At 41.3% G+C, this 14,756-nt stretch overlaps 1 protein-coding gene across 2 annotated transcripts in view; it reads right to left on the bottom strand.

The window, feature by feature from the left end:
- The window catches only part of tex10 (testis expressed 10), a 139,019-nt gene that overhangs the window by 97,037 nt on the left and 27,226 nt on the right, over positions 1 to 14,756 (bottom strand). For both annotated transcript variants that reach the window (XM_068004919.1, XM_068004927.1), the window contains exons 4-8: positions 12,899 to 13,133; positions 11,011 to 11,123; positions 4,279 to 4,520; positions 3,389 to 3,527; positions 159 to 328 (exon numbers count right to left, since the gene is read on the bottom strand). In XM_068004919.1, the coding sequence (XP_067861020.1) occupies positions 159 to 328; positions 3,389 to 3,527; positions 4,279 to 4,520; positions 11,011 to 11,123; positions 12,899 to 13,133 (899 nt within the window). The remainder of the gene's footprint in view (positions 1 to 158; positions 329 to 3,388; positions 3,528 to 4,278; positions 4,521 to 11,010; positions 11,124 to 12,898; positions 13,134 to 14,756) is intronic.

Here is a 14,756-nt window from a genome sequence, read left to right as displayed (position 1 = left end):
GTTGTGAAAAACGCTTGACTTTTTTTTAACATAATAGGTTGCCTTGAGATGCACCACAATCCTGTGCTACTGTAGTAACATTTACTTAGTGTTCATTGTGCTACATTTGGTCTGAAATAAAGCAATGAGAATTAGTAAGTATCTAAAAGCAGTCTTACCATATAATCTGTAGACATTACTCTGAAGGCTCTGAAGCAGCTCTTTGTTTGAGCGGGCAGCAGCCACATGTATTACATCAATAAGCTGTGCTGAGAGAAATGGATTCCTTGAACCAAGTTGAGCTAGTTGTAATGGCAGCCCAGCTAGCCAACGAGACAGCACCTTGTTTCTGTCCAACATGAGAAAAAAAACCACATCAATAGAAAACACACCCTCCATGAATGAATAATGGTTATGGATGTACTTAGTTATAGAGAACTGCTGTAAAGTACCTGCACAAAATATGAGACTTCTGAACCACAGAAATTTATGCATTAACTATCATACTCTTCATCAACCACAAGCACTAGCAGGCATTCAATATTAAAACAGGTTTCACATCAACTTTTTTTCAGATGTGAAACTCATTAAAACCCATGCATCTTTAAAGCATGCAACTCTACTGGTAGCACTATAGATGGGTACAATAAGTTCCTCCAAAATTAGTTTTTTTTAAATTAGGTATCCATTCTGCAAGATACTGTTTTGTTTCCAGAGCACGTGTGCCATTTCAACCAACCTGTATAAGGAGATGTACAATGGAGAGAGGGAGTGCAGCCAGTGGATCCTAGTCAGCATAATTGCATCAAGTGGATATAACCTTTCCAGAAAAATCTCTAAGTATTAGCCAATACCGAGTAGAAGAGTTCCTCATTCTAAAGAATGGATATATGAATGCACTTTTCTGCAAAAGTACTCGTCCATAAAGTTACCTTTTTCTTTATTATTGTGAAATTTATGAAGTTACTGAATCTACAGCACAGTGCTACCTGCATACTAAACAACAAAAGCAGCATCCCATAAACAGAACTAAGCAATCCCACTAACAATGGATCAGAACAAACCTCTGTTGCTTACCACATGCAGCTGACAATAGTTTCGGACAATTAGGCAACAAATGGGAGGAGGCTCAACCTCGGCGGAGCCTAGTAAGCCAGTGTAAGAGGCAAGGCTGAAGCGTTGGCAAGCGTCTTCAGCCAAAAGTACCAAATGGACAATCCTACTCGAGTTCCTCCCGACATCTCCACCATCATAGATACCAGTGTCCAGCCAAATCAGTTCACTCCAAATGATTTTAAAAAGCAGCTGAAAGCACTGGATACAGCAGAGGACCTAGCACAGCTATGGGCCCCAAAAACATCCCAGATGTGGTGAAGAACTAGCCAGTCCCTAGTTCAGGTACTCCAGTGCAGCTGTAAATATTTAATAAAAAAAGGTAATCTAACATAGCCAATTGCCACACAACAGCCTCCTCCCAATCATCAGTGAAGTGATTGAAGTATATAAGTTGAAACATATAAGATTCTAAGAGGGCTTGACAGGGTAGATGCTGAGAGGATGCTTCCCCTGGCTGGAGAGTCTCGAACTAGGGTACATAGTCTCAGAATAAGGGGTAGGACATTGAGGACTGAGATGAGGAGGAATTTCTTCACTCAGAAGGTTGTGAATATTTGGAATTCTCTACCCCAGAGGGCTATGGATACTCAGTCATTCAGTATATTCAAGACTGAGATCAATAGATTTTTGGACTTTAAGGGAATCAAGGAATATGGAAATCGGGTGGGAAAGTGGAGTTGAGGTCGGAATAGAGAACCACATATCCAAGTTTGCCGATTACACAAAGATAGGCAGCATTGTAAGCAGTGTGGATGGAAGCATAAAATTACAGAGAGATAGTAATAGACTAAGTGAATGGGCAAAACTGTGGCAAATGGATTTCAATGTAGGCAAGTGTGAGGTTTGGACCTAAAAAGGATAGCTCGAAACAGTGGAGGTCCAAAGAGACTTAGGGGTCCATGTACATCAATCATTAAAATATCATGGACAGGTACAGAAAATAATCAAAAAGGCTAATGGAATGCTGGCCTTTGTATCTAGAGAACTGGAATACAAGGGGGTAGAAGTTATGCTACAGATATACAAAGCCCTGGTTAGACCACACCTGGAGTATTGTGTTCAGTTCTGGGCACCACACCACAGAAAGGATATATTGGCTTTGGAGAGCGCAGCGCAGATTTACTAGAATGATACCTGGACTCCAAAGCTTATATTATGAGGAGAGATTAAATAAACTAGGGCTGTATTCCCTGGATTTTAGAAGATTAAGGTGTGATTTGATTGAAGTTTTCAAGATATTAAGTGGAACTGAGAGTTTCTCTGTATCTACCCTATTTCTGTTGATTGGGAAGTGTAGGACAAGGGGACATAACCTAAAATTTAGAGCCAGGACTTTCAGGAGTGAAGTTAAGAAACACTTCACACATAGGGTGGCAGAAGTTTGGAACACTTCTGCAAACGGCAGTTGATGCTACCTTAATTGTTAATTTTAAATCTGAGATTAATAGATTTTTGTTAACCAAAGGTATTAAGAGATATGTGTCTACGGCGAGTATATGGAGTAGGGTCATCCGTGATCTCAATGAATGGCAGAACAGGCTCGAGGGGCTAAATGACCTACTCCTGTTGCTATGTTTAACTCCATTCACAATTCCTCCGACAATGAAGCAGAAGATGCCAGCCTACACCAGAACTTGGACAATATCCAGACTTGGGTTAGTGAGTGGCAGATAACATCTACATCGGGTTACTGATGGGTACTCCCAACTGTCCAGCCATTCCATTTTCTAACTGTCAATACAACACATAATAATGATAGTAATTACCGGCCGTTACACACACACACACACACACACACACACACACACACACAAACTCTAATTTTGAAACTCATATCACAGCACCACATAGTGGAATTATAGCAAATGCTTCCAGAAATGTGGACATCTTTACTATGGGATTTCAATGGAATGTAGGCCCCACATACCGAATTTATCGATACTAGTTATTCTTCAGTGGTGTTGCACACAAGGCATCAAAACCAAGTGTTGTCTCCAAGTGATACGTGGTTAGAGAATGGGGAATAATTGGACAAGGATGCACAGATGTAATAGAAGTCCCACTGTAAAGTCATACATTCTGATCTTATTTTCATATTCCCATTATAAATTGCTATGTCCACACTTGTAATCAAAACCGCCTAAGAAAACTAGTCATGCTGTAATTACACCCTTATGCCAGTGATGTTGTAGAGCTGGAAGAATGCAGTCTTTGTGCTGGATAGGAGAAAACAAATGATAAATCGGGGAAGAGGAAAAAGTTAAGAACTTAATTCTTGAGGGGAGCACATTACCTCGCAATCTGAAGATTGGATGTTTTCTCTCTCAGATAAAGACCACTAAAGAAATTGAGCAACATAGTGCGAACTGAAAGGGTAAGACCCTGCTGCTGGTACTGTGTGTAAACTGCCCTCAGCAATTCATCTGTGGCACCTGAAAACAAGTATAAAGAATGAGAGAGATAAAAAAGTAGAATAAATTCTTCTGCAAAAACTATTAAAATCTTCCCAACTCTCCCAAGATTTAATCACCAGTATGTTCGCTGATTTCAGCCAAGGTGACAGCAAGACAACTGGTCTCAGTGATCCTGGGCTGCAAAGTTAAAAAAATCAGCCAGGACCACTCCTGATTATACAGCGACTCCTGCTACAGATGTGCAACAGTGTGGATGTCCAGTGAAGACAGGATGATGCTCCGCTGTGATGCCCACAGAGCTGAATAGCCTGCCAACACTTATCTAGGTTTCCACATGCAGGATAGCCACCTGGGCAAGGTACCCAATGTCCATAGAGAAGAGATAAGAAAACTGGAGAATCAAAAAAAACCCTTTCCTTTCTTACTATTTTACATCGAACATATTTTGAAAATCTAAAAATGCTTCCTCAAAAATGTTCATGCAAAAATGGCATTATAATTTATTCAGTGCTCTATAACTTCACGTTTCAAACCAGCACTGAATAAACATGCAGGACCTCAATACGTTTGAAAACTGCAATAAATATAAAAAGTTACTTAAAACTTTTCAGGAGCCAGCGGTTTATGGAAGATATGTATCACAATGCCAATGTGTCACAACCACCTAATTCACAAGCATTGCCTCAGTGTGTTTGCAATGTACATACTAGACAAGTCTTTATCAACTCTATTAAATGCTTTAGTCATCTTGTTCAATATTTCATCTCACCTCTGTTGCGCTGTATCAGTACAAGTCTCCACACCAACATCAGCATCCCGTTCAGCTGCTGAAAGGTCAACTTCCTGCCGTCTGACAAACTTTCTGTGACAAATTTTCGAATTTGCTCTAACCAGTCAGTATCCAGATGGACAGTTGAAGCATTGGTAAGTGACACCATGACCTGACACAATGCCAGATTCAAGGCAAGAGGATGGTCTGTACCGTTCATGAATGCTGCTGCTTGTTTGTCCCTGAAAATAAGTGATAAAAATATAACATGACTTTCTTCTGCTACACATTTAACGATGCAGGACTAGGTTAAAAAAAACAAAAAAAATAAACTTTATTAATGATTTCTTTACACCATCTTCCAGCTGTTATATTAATGGCTTGATTAGTTAAAAATTGTTTTGGAGAAAAGCTGCACAGATGTTTTATCAGAAGGTGCTAATGTGTTGATAGTGAAATCATAGTCAATTATCAAAGTTGTCCTCTTTAACTTAAATCAAAAAAGGCTGGTCTTAAAAATGATTTTTTAAAGCAGGAAATCTTACTGAAAGGTTCATCTATCACAGCTCATTTTATTACATGGGCTGTCAGGAAATGGGGTTATGCTTGCAATAATACACTCCGAGTTGCTGCAGTTTGGTAGACCTAACAATGGTAACAGTGCACTCTCTCTCCATTGTTTTATGAAAATCTAAAAGAAACTTGTTCGAATGTCTAATTACCATAAAAACTACCACTTACATAATTAAGAACTATGAAACAGCAAATGGTATTCCAACAAAAACTGTTCTTATCCACATATCATCAGGAATTCATCTTTGCTACAAAAAGATTTAATGGCCTTCAGGCACTTTTGAGCAGTGAAGTAACTTTTTCTTGAAGTCCAAAGCAAAACAGGGGGATTGCGTGGCAAGGCAAATTAGAACACTAATTGCACCTCTGGTACTTAGGCTTCAATCTAGTATGGTAGAGTGAAAGTACTCTTTCTGCCAGCTGCAAGGGCCTTATATGTGAAATGAGATTGGGCCTCCCACTCAGCTCCTAGTACATAATAATCCATAGTATGAAACCACTGTTGACACTACTATATTATCAATAAGAAAAAATGTGCCTACACCAACATGCCTTAATTCTCTGCAATATGCTTGCTTCTAAAGCAGTATTATTAATTTATCATCTCAAAATGCTCCCACCACTAACATCAAACTGCACCCAGTTATATAACCCAAAATGCTCTTTCCACAGTCCACACTCACAACTATATTTCTGGGGAAATTTCACATCCCCACAATTATGCTTTACTTAAATACCAGTTACAACATCTAATACTAACAATAATTCAGCATAAATTAGAAATAATTCAGAAATTGCTGTGGGAAATGGAACAGTCATGCTGGAGCAGTCAAAAGTGCTCTTCAGAGGTTGGGGAGTAACACATTTTTGGAGTAAAACAGATTTAATCAAATCTGTGTGATATCTGACCTGAAAGAGTTCAATGCTCAGAGTGGGTGCCAAAAATGGATTTTCCTAGCTGTCATATTTGATCTTGATGAACAAAAAAAAATTCTCCTATCATACTACATCACTTGAGAAACTGCAGTTTGATCCTTTTTTCTTGTGAACTTTTCCTCTTCTGCTGCTGAAGGTGTTCATTTCCCATGGTGTAGTAAGGTGAAGGACAACGTATGGGAGAAAGGAGTATTTTCAATACTAAGTACCCAAATCTGTACCGTTTAAAAAGAAATAGAAAAACTTCCACATGCAGAAGATACTCCAACTTTAATTTGTCACTTTTCAATGCTCCTCTCACAATCGTTTGACTCAGGTACAAATATTACCACTAACGGAATATTACCACCAACGGAATGTTGGCTTTTATTGCTCGGGGGATAGAATATAAAAACAAGGAGGTATTGCTGCAGTTATATAAGGTATTGGTGAGACCGCACCTGGAATACTGCATACAGTTTTGGTCTCCATACTTAAGAAAAGACATACTTGCTCTCGAGGCAGTACAAAGAAGGTTCACTCGGTTAATCCCTGGGATGAGGGGGCGGACATATGAGGAGAGGTTGAGTAGATTGGGACTCTACTCATTGGAGTTCAGAAGAATGAGAGGCGATCTTATTGAAACATATAAGATTGTGAAGGGTCTTGATCGGGTGGATGCAGTAAGGATGTTCCCAAAGATGGGTGAAACTAGAACTAGGGGGCATAATCTTAGAATAAGGGGCTGCTCTTTCAAAACTGAGATGAGGAGAAACTTCTTCACTCAGAGGGTGGTAGGTCTGTGGAATTTGCTGCCCCAGGAAGCTGTGGAAGCTACATCATTAGATAAATTTAAAACAGAAATAGACAGTTTCCTAGAAGTAAAGGGAATTAGGGGTTATGGGGAGCGGGCAGGAAATTGGACATGAAGCTGAGTTCGGATCGGTCAATGCCCTGTGGGTGGCGGAGAGGGCCCAGGGGCTATGTGGCCGGGTCCTGCTCCGACTACTTGTGTTCTTTAGATTTGTGGTTGGGATCAGATCAGCCATGATCTTATTGAATGGCGGAGCAGGCTCGAGGGGCCGATTGGCCTACTCCTGCTCCAATTTCTTATGTTCTTATGTTCTTAAACCTGTTAACATCTGAACCCAAGAAGTTCACCAGACATTCTAACTGAATGAACAAAGATGAATTTGTATGGCCACTGCAGAATTGAAAAAAATATTTTAGCTCTCTACTCATACTGCAAAACTGCTTTGTTGACACCAATTGGGAGTAGTCCTTTGTGGTCCCAAATATCAGCATCCAGGACGTGCCCAGATGTTGATCAGGAGGCACCAGACTAGGAAAAAAAGTCAGCACTGGCTGTGCAATGCTGTTTACTTAAGTCCTGTCTGCAAGGATGTAGTAGAGACAAATGTCCTTATAAATATAGGTACAACTTCCCTTCTGGGAATTACAGCAAAAGTGCAAAGAGAGTTCAGGGATCCTTTTAAGAAACTATTTCTCACAGTTGCATTAAAACTCTCAGGGCCAAGCTGCACCTATCAAAAGAGGATATTGTGAAATTCCAAAGATGAAATCTTGCAGAATGCTGTCAGTTTTCAATTATCACTGCAACTGGGTTCTCTATCGGTTTGTCAGGTAGTCACAAAAACTGAAAGTTACTGGTTTAAATGCAAATTTTGTTCTTAAAAGGCTCTTCCATATGTGCTTTCAATTTTGTAAAATAAGCAATAAGATTTTTCCTGTAGATTTACACTTAATAGTGTACAATACTTGCAAGCAATTTATTAAAACCAAGGTTAAATCTGTTATAATCTGAAAAATCTGCTTGCCTCTTTTAAATGATACTGGAATACAAGTGTATTCAAAATACTCCAAAATGACAGCTGCATTTTATATAATTATCTGGAATTGGTTATATAGTTTATTGGCAACACTGTAGATTTAATCAAAGGTACAAATTAGAATATGCCACCAGCACACACATGTCTGTTCCTAAGACGACTTTCCTATAAACAGCAACATTAGCCGTTTCAGGATTATTGGCTACTAATAAGTTAACACTAAGCCAAATTGGCTTTTACTGAAATGAACTGTGAAAGATTTTTGCTTTTAGAATGTTACATATGATTTAGGTGACACATGCTTAAATGGGGCAACAAAAGGGAGGAAGCACTGAGGGTAGCAAGGGCACAGAATGTGCTCTGGTGGGGACGACTTCAATGTCCATCACCAAGAGTGGCTCAGTAGCACCACTACTGACCGAGCTGGTCGAGTCCTGAAGGACATAGCTGCCAGACTGGGCCTGCGGCAGGTGGTGAGTGAACCAACACGAGGGAAAAACTTACTTGACCTCGTCCTCACCAATCTACCTGTCGCAAATGCATCTGTCCATGACAGTATTGGTAGGAGTGACCATCGCACAGTCCTTGTGGAGACGAAGACCTGTCTTCGCACTGAGGGCACCATCCAACGTGTTGTGTGGCACTACTACCGTGCTAAATGGGATATATTCAGAACAGATCGAGCAACTCAAAACTGGGCAACCATGAGGCGCTGTGGGCCATCAGCAGCAGCAGAATTGCATTCCAGCACAATCTGTAACCTAATGGCCCAGCATATTCCTCACTCTACCATTACCAACAAGTCAGGGGATCAACCCTGGTTCAATGAGGAGTGTAGAAGAGCCAGGAAAAACACCAGGCGTACCTAAAAATGAGGTGTCAACCTGGTGAAGCTACAACTCAGGACTACATGCATGCTAAACAGCGGAAGCAACATGCTATAGACAGAGCTAAGCGATTCCACAACCAACGGATCAGATCAAAGCTCTGCAGTCCTGCCACATCCAGTCGTGAATGGTGGTGGACAATTAAACAACTAACGAGAGGAGGAGGCTCTGAAAACATCCCCATCCCCAATGATGGCGGAGTCCAGCACATGAGTGCAAAAGACAAGGCTGAAGCGTTTGTAACCATCTTCAGCCAGAAGTGCCGAGTGGATGATCCATCCTCCAGATATCCCCACCATCACAGAAGCCAGTCTTCAACCAATTCGATTCACTCCACGTGATATCAAGAAATGGCTGAGTGCACTGGATACAGCAAAGGCTATGGGTAACAACAGCATCTCGGCTGTAATGCTGAAGACTTGTGCTCCAGAACTCGCCGTGCCTCTAGCCAAGCTGTTCCAGTACAGCTACAACACTGGCATCTAGCAGACAGTGTGGAAAATTGCCCGGGTGTGTCCTGTCCACAAAAAGCAGGACAAATCCAATCTGGCCAATTACAGCCCATCAGCCTACTCTCAATCATCAGCAAAGTGATGGAAGGTGTTTGCGACAGTGCTATCAAGCAACACTTACTCACCAATAACCTGTTCACCGATGCTCAGTTTGGGTTCCGCCAGGACCACTCGGCTCCACACCTCATTATAGCCTTGGTCCAAACATGGACAAAAGAGCTGAATTCCAGAGGTGAGGTGAGAGTGACTGCCCTTGACATCAATACAGCATTTGACCGAGTGTGGCACCAAGGAGCCCCAGTAAAATTGAAGTCAATGGGAATCAGGGGGAAAACTCTCCAGTGGCTGGAGTCATACCTAGCACAAAGGAAGATGGTTGTGGTTGTTGAAGGCCAATCATCTCAGCCCCAGGACATTGCTGCAGGAGTTCCTCAGGGCAGTGTCCTAGGCCCAACCATCTTTAGCTGCTTCATCAATGACCTTCCCTCCATCATAAGGGCAGAAATGGGGATGTTCGCTGATGATTGCACAGTGTTCAGTTCCATTCGCAACCCCTCAGATAATCAAGCAGTCCGTGCCTGCATGCAGCAAGACCTGGACAACATCCAGGCTTGGGCTCATAAGTGGCAAGTAACATTCGTGCCAGGCAATGACCATCTCCAACAAGAGAGAGTCTAACCACCTCCCCTTGACATTCAACAGCATTACCATCGCCGAATCCCCCACAATCAACATCCTGGGGGTCACCATCGACCAGAAAATTAACTGGACTAGCCATATAAATACTGTGGCTACAAGAATAGGTCAGAGGCTGGGTATTCTGCGGCGAGTGACTCACCTCCTGACTCCCCAAAGCCTTTCCACCATCTACAAGGCACAAGTCAGGAGTGTGATGGAATACTAGCCACTTGCCTGGATGAGTGCAGCTCCAACAACACTCAAGAAGCTTGACACCATCCAGGACAAAGCAGCCCGCTTGATTGGCACCCCATCCACCACCCTAAACATTCACTCCCTTCACCACCGGCACTGTGGCTGCAGTGTGTACCATCCACAGGATGCACTGCAGCAACTTGCCAAGGCTTCTTCGACAGCACCTCCCAAACCTGCGACCTCTACCACCTAGAAGGACGAGGGCAGCAGGCACACGGGAACACCACCTGCACGTTCCCCTCCAAGTCACACACCATCCCGACTTGGAAATATATCACCGTTCCTTCATGGTCACTGGGTCAAAATCCTGGAACTCCCTTCCTAACAGCACTGGGGGAGAATCTTCACCGCACGGACTGCAGCAGTTCAAGAAGGCGGCTCACCACCACCTTCTCAAGGGCAATTAGGGATGGCCTCGCCAGCGACACCCACATCCCATGAACAAATTAAAAAAAACAAGAAATCCCAAAGCATTGTTCAACTAACACCACCATGAGATAGATTAACTGGTCATTTGCTGTTTGTAGGATCTTGCTGTGTGCGAATTAGCTGCCACATTTGCCGACATAACAGTGACTACAGTGGCTTCAAAAGTACTTTATGGCTATGAAGTAATTTGAGATGTTCTTAAGATGTGAAAAACACCAAGATAAAAGGAATTAAACATTCTTCCACACTTTCATCCAGTGTGAACATCAAGCATTTCTAAGTCAGTTTTAGTAAAAATTATATGCAGAGTAAAGCTCCTCTTATACCACACCAAAAACATGCCTCAGCATGACGTTTATTTCCCACACTTGCCATATTTATGGCTTCTCAAGAGTGAGAATACCAAACCACTGCCAAGTTGTGGGTGCGTTTGCACATTGCAAGAACTGCACTGTGACTGCCAGAACAATTAGGAACCTTAGTTGTCCAGAAGTTTCATCCCATTAGTTCAAACATAAATTCCACAAGTGAAAAAAGGTTCAAACTGCATCACCCCATTCTTAACTTTAAAGCTACTTACAGCTTCAACGCAATAACAAATGCTCTAATGGTAAGCATCTATTATTCACTTACTTTTTAGTCCCATCTTTCTTTTTATATCTGGCTGTCTCCAACACAGAATAAGGAAAATGTTTTATGAACTGATCTTTAAAATCACAGAGATAGTGATTCCGCAGCCAGGATTCCTGAAAAATATGGAAAGAGTGGGTAGTTTATTTAACCTGCATACATTTAACTGTAACTGGGCATAGTAAAATATTAGACCAGCTATGTCCAAACTTTTGGTTTTGCAGGGCCACAAAAGGTACTTACCATGAAGCCTTGGAGGCCACATATAAAATTTAAATCCAGGTTCTCAACAATTCATCTATGTCTCAAATTGTTGATACTGAAGATTAGTGCTGATCAGCATTTACTCACCAATGAAACAGCACAAAGAACAGCCCTTATCAAACCTCCAGGCCTACTGAATAAGAAGCAGAATAAGAAACACAAACACAAACAGGAATGCAATGCCTCGGATTGGGGGCCGCACCTGGACCCAGAACTTCAATCTGGACGCCCTGATCCAGGCACTTAGTTGTTTGTATAGGGACCTCTAGTCTTGAGACGTCGATACAAACTAAAAATTGTAGAGGCGGTCACAACATTCCATTTCCAAATGCACAGAAAACACATATCAAGTAACTCAACATTTTTCCATTATATTTAACAACTTCTCCAAAAGCACATAGCAGCTTTCGCTTAGAAAAATGTTCAAAAGTGTTTCATATAGGCTTAAGGAAAAAAAGGGACACCAAGCCAAAAAAGATATTAGGAGGGGTCAGGAAAATAGGAACATAGGAACAGGAGTCGGCCATTCAGCCCCTCGTGCCTGCTCGGCCATTTGATAAGATCATGGCTGATCTGTGATCTAGCTCCATATACCTGCCTTTGGCCCATATCCCTTAATACCTTTGGTTGCCAAAAAGCTATCTATCTCACATTTAAATTTAGCAATTGAGCTAGTATCAATTGCCGTTTGCAGAAGAGAGTTCCAAACTTCTACCACCTTTTGTGTGTAGAAATGTTTTCTAATCTCGCTCCTGAAAGGTCTCGCTCTAATTTTTAGACTGTGCCCCCTACTCCTAGAATCCCCAACCAGCGGAAATAGTTTCTCTCTATCCACCCTATCCATTCCCCTTAATATCTTATAAACTTCGATCAGATCACCCCTTAACCTTCGAAACTCCAGAGAATACAACCCCAATTTGAGTAATCTCTCCTCGTAACTTAACCCTTAAAGTCCGGGTATCATTCTAGTAAACCTACGCTGCACTCCCTCCAAGGCCAATATGTCCTTCCGAAGGTGCAGTGCCCAGAACTGCTCACAGTACTCCAGGTGCGGTCTAACCAGGGTGGTTTTAAGGAGAGTCTTAAGAGAGAGGGAGATAGAGCGGCAGAGGGGTTTGGGGAGGGATTTCCCAGAGTGTGGGGTGTCGGAGGCTGAACACTCCCTTAATTCCTTAGGTTCATCTGGTCTTTATGACTGCTACCACAAGAACCACAGTGCTGCTGGTTCTCCGACTTCTACCAATGTTTCCTCCAAATGGTTGTCATGAATTAGCTATTACACAGGTACAAGTCTCCCGTGCAATTTTCCCTTCCCCTGCAAGAGACTCCACAGCTTCTGCTCAGATCAGGAAACGAGCAGATTGGAGATAGAACCTAATTCATTCCATTCCATAGTACAGAGTGCTCATACTCTTACATACAAAGTCAATGCACCACCCCAATTTCAGTTCAAGTTTTAGCCCTCCTACTTTGACACTTTCTAACAAATGTTAACAGCAAAAAAAAGGTGTATTATCCATAGCCTGCTTCCTCAGTAAAAAAAAATTAAGTGACTTCAATTTCCGCCCAAAACAAAATCACTGCAGTAACTCTACCTCATTCTAAAATTAATGAAGTACTTCCTTACCAGTTTCTGAGTCTCATCCTGGTGCTGCATTAGCTTCCACAACAGCTGGATGATGCTGAGAACCTGCAGCTTAAGCATCATGGCTTCTGGTTCAAGTAGATTACCTGGTGTTGGGCCAGCAAGCTGAGCAGGAGAGGCTTCCACCCAACACTCCAAAAGAAGGGGCACTAGTATCTGAATGAAGCCTTTCAAATTCTCCACCGAGGACAAACCTTCTTCGGCACCAAGTGAAGGTCTGGGGTACATTAATGGAAAAATAATACATTATAAAGAGTTACACATTTCAGTTCAGCATCAACAGTAAAGATATTGATCCACAGAACATTCCTTGCCAAACATATGCAATTTTTAGTCACATTATTGCCAGCTACAGATCTATCCATTGTTCAAAAGCTGAAGAAAATCTTCAATATTTAGCAAAGGAGATAAAAATGGAAAAGAAAAAGACTGACGAAAATTTTGAGAATTGCAAGTGATAAAAAAGCATGAAAACCAGGAACAGAAGAATAATTGGCAAATAGTAAAAAACAAACTATCAAATAAACAAGAAAAAAGGCAATTAATGTTACAAATGTGGAATAAAAATAGAAAATGCTAGAAATACTCAGCAAGTCAGGCACATCTTGCAAACGTAGTTTCCTTTTACCAAAAAGATGGATCACCACTAGGTATTTTATGCTTGTAGGAAATACCACTGCTGCTCACTACAATACCCCAGATGAGGAGGTCCTGCAATAGTATTAAACTTTGGTACTCATCCAAAGAAATATACGTCTGTTCCTTGTTCTTAAATTTGTAATTCCTAATTGCCAACATGAGGGGTTGCTGAGAACTGATAGTGAGGTGAAGTCATGTTACATCATCCAGTCTCAGAAACAGCACAAAGAGAGCAGCTCTAATCAAGATCAACTTATTTTTCGTTCTTAAATTTCAAGTATACAAAAGGGGTTTTATTTTGTACAAATACTCAAGGGATAAGGCCACTATATGTCAATCCTGTTTGGAACCAGTTTATTCCCATTCCCTGTATTATTTATAGCTGAATCTTCAATACAATAATCAAATAAACACCTTCTCCATAGCACATCTTTGCTTTTTGTGTGTCCAGAAGGGTCCAATATAAATATGAGCATTAAATAGCATTTTATATATGGTTTAATATAGAAATCTATTTAAGTATGTGCAGTTGACACTAAATGCAAGAGTAAAGGTTGCAATTCTCCACTAGTTGCAATATGGGTCCTTGAGGTAGCAGGTTTTGGCATCACATAAATAATAAAATTGAGACAGACCAGGAGAGTGACTTTGTGTACGTGCTAAGTGTGCCAATTCAACAAAATGATTTTAGTACGGTATGAGTTTAAGGTTAAATATGGTCTTGCTAGATCAGTTAGGTACTAGCCCTAATTTGCAAAAGGAACAAAATAACTAACTCGTAAAAAAATCCAGAAACTTGCACAGTAAAAGAGGTACGCCACAAATTCTGATTCTCTACAAATTGCTGGATGATTTGCAGCATTCCTCTGTTAGCCTCGCCAAAGCCGATAAAAATTCAATCTCGCCATGAGGCTCCCCACTGAACTTAATGGTAATCGCGAAATTGCTGGATTTACGACATTACTGCGAATTATTCCCGCCGCAGCCATTTAGGGCTGGTAATTAATGTCGCAGAGGACCCTAGTAATGATGTGATTTATGGTGCTGACATGACACTCAACCTTGAAGGCCCATAAAGGGACCAATGAAGCTCTGGAATCTCACTCCAGCAGAATTGTTCCAAGAGGTTTTTTAAAATTCTTTTTATCTGTCTTAGCAGTTTTTTTGTGCCAGTCTTGCCAGCCACACTGCTCTGTTAGTG

The sequence above is a fragment of the Heptranchias perlo genome, chromosome 2 (genome assembly GCF_035084215.1).
Source record: "Heptranchias perlo isolate sHepPer1 chromosome 2, sHepPer1.hap1, whole genome shotgun sequence".
Classification (NCBI taxonomy): Eukaryota; Metazoa; Chordata; class Chondrichthyes; order Hexanchiformes; family Hexanchidae; genus Heptranchias; species Heptranchias perlo.
Note: the sequence above shows the minus strand (reverse complement) of the source record. Positions and strands in the feature narration are given on the sequence as shown.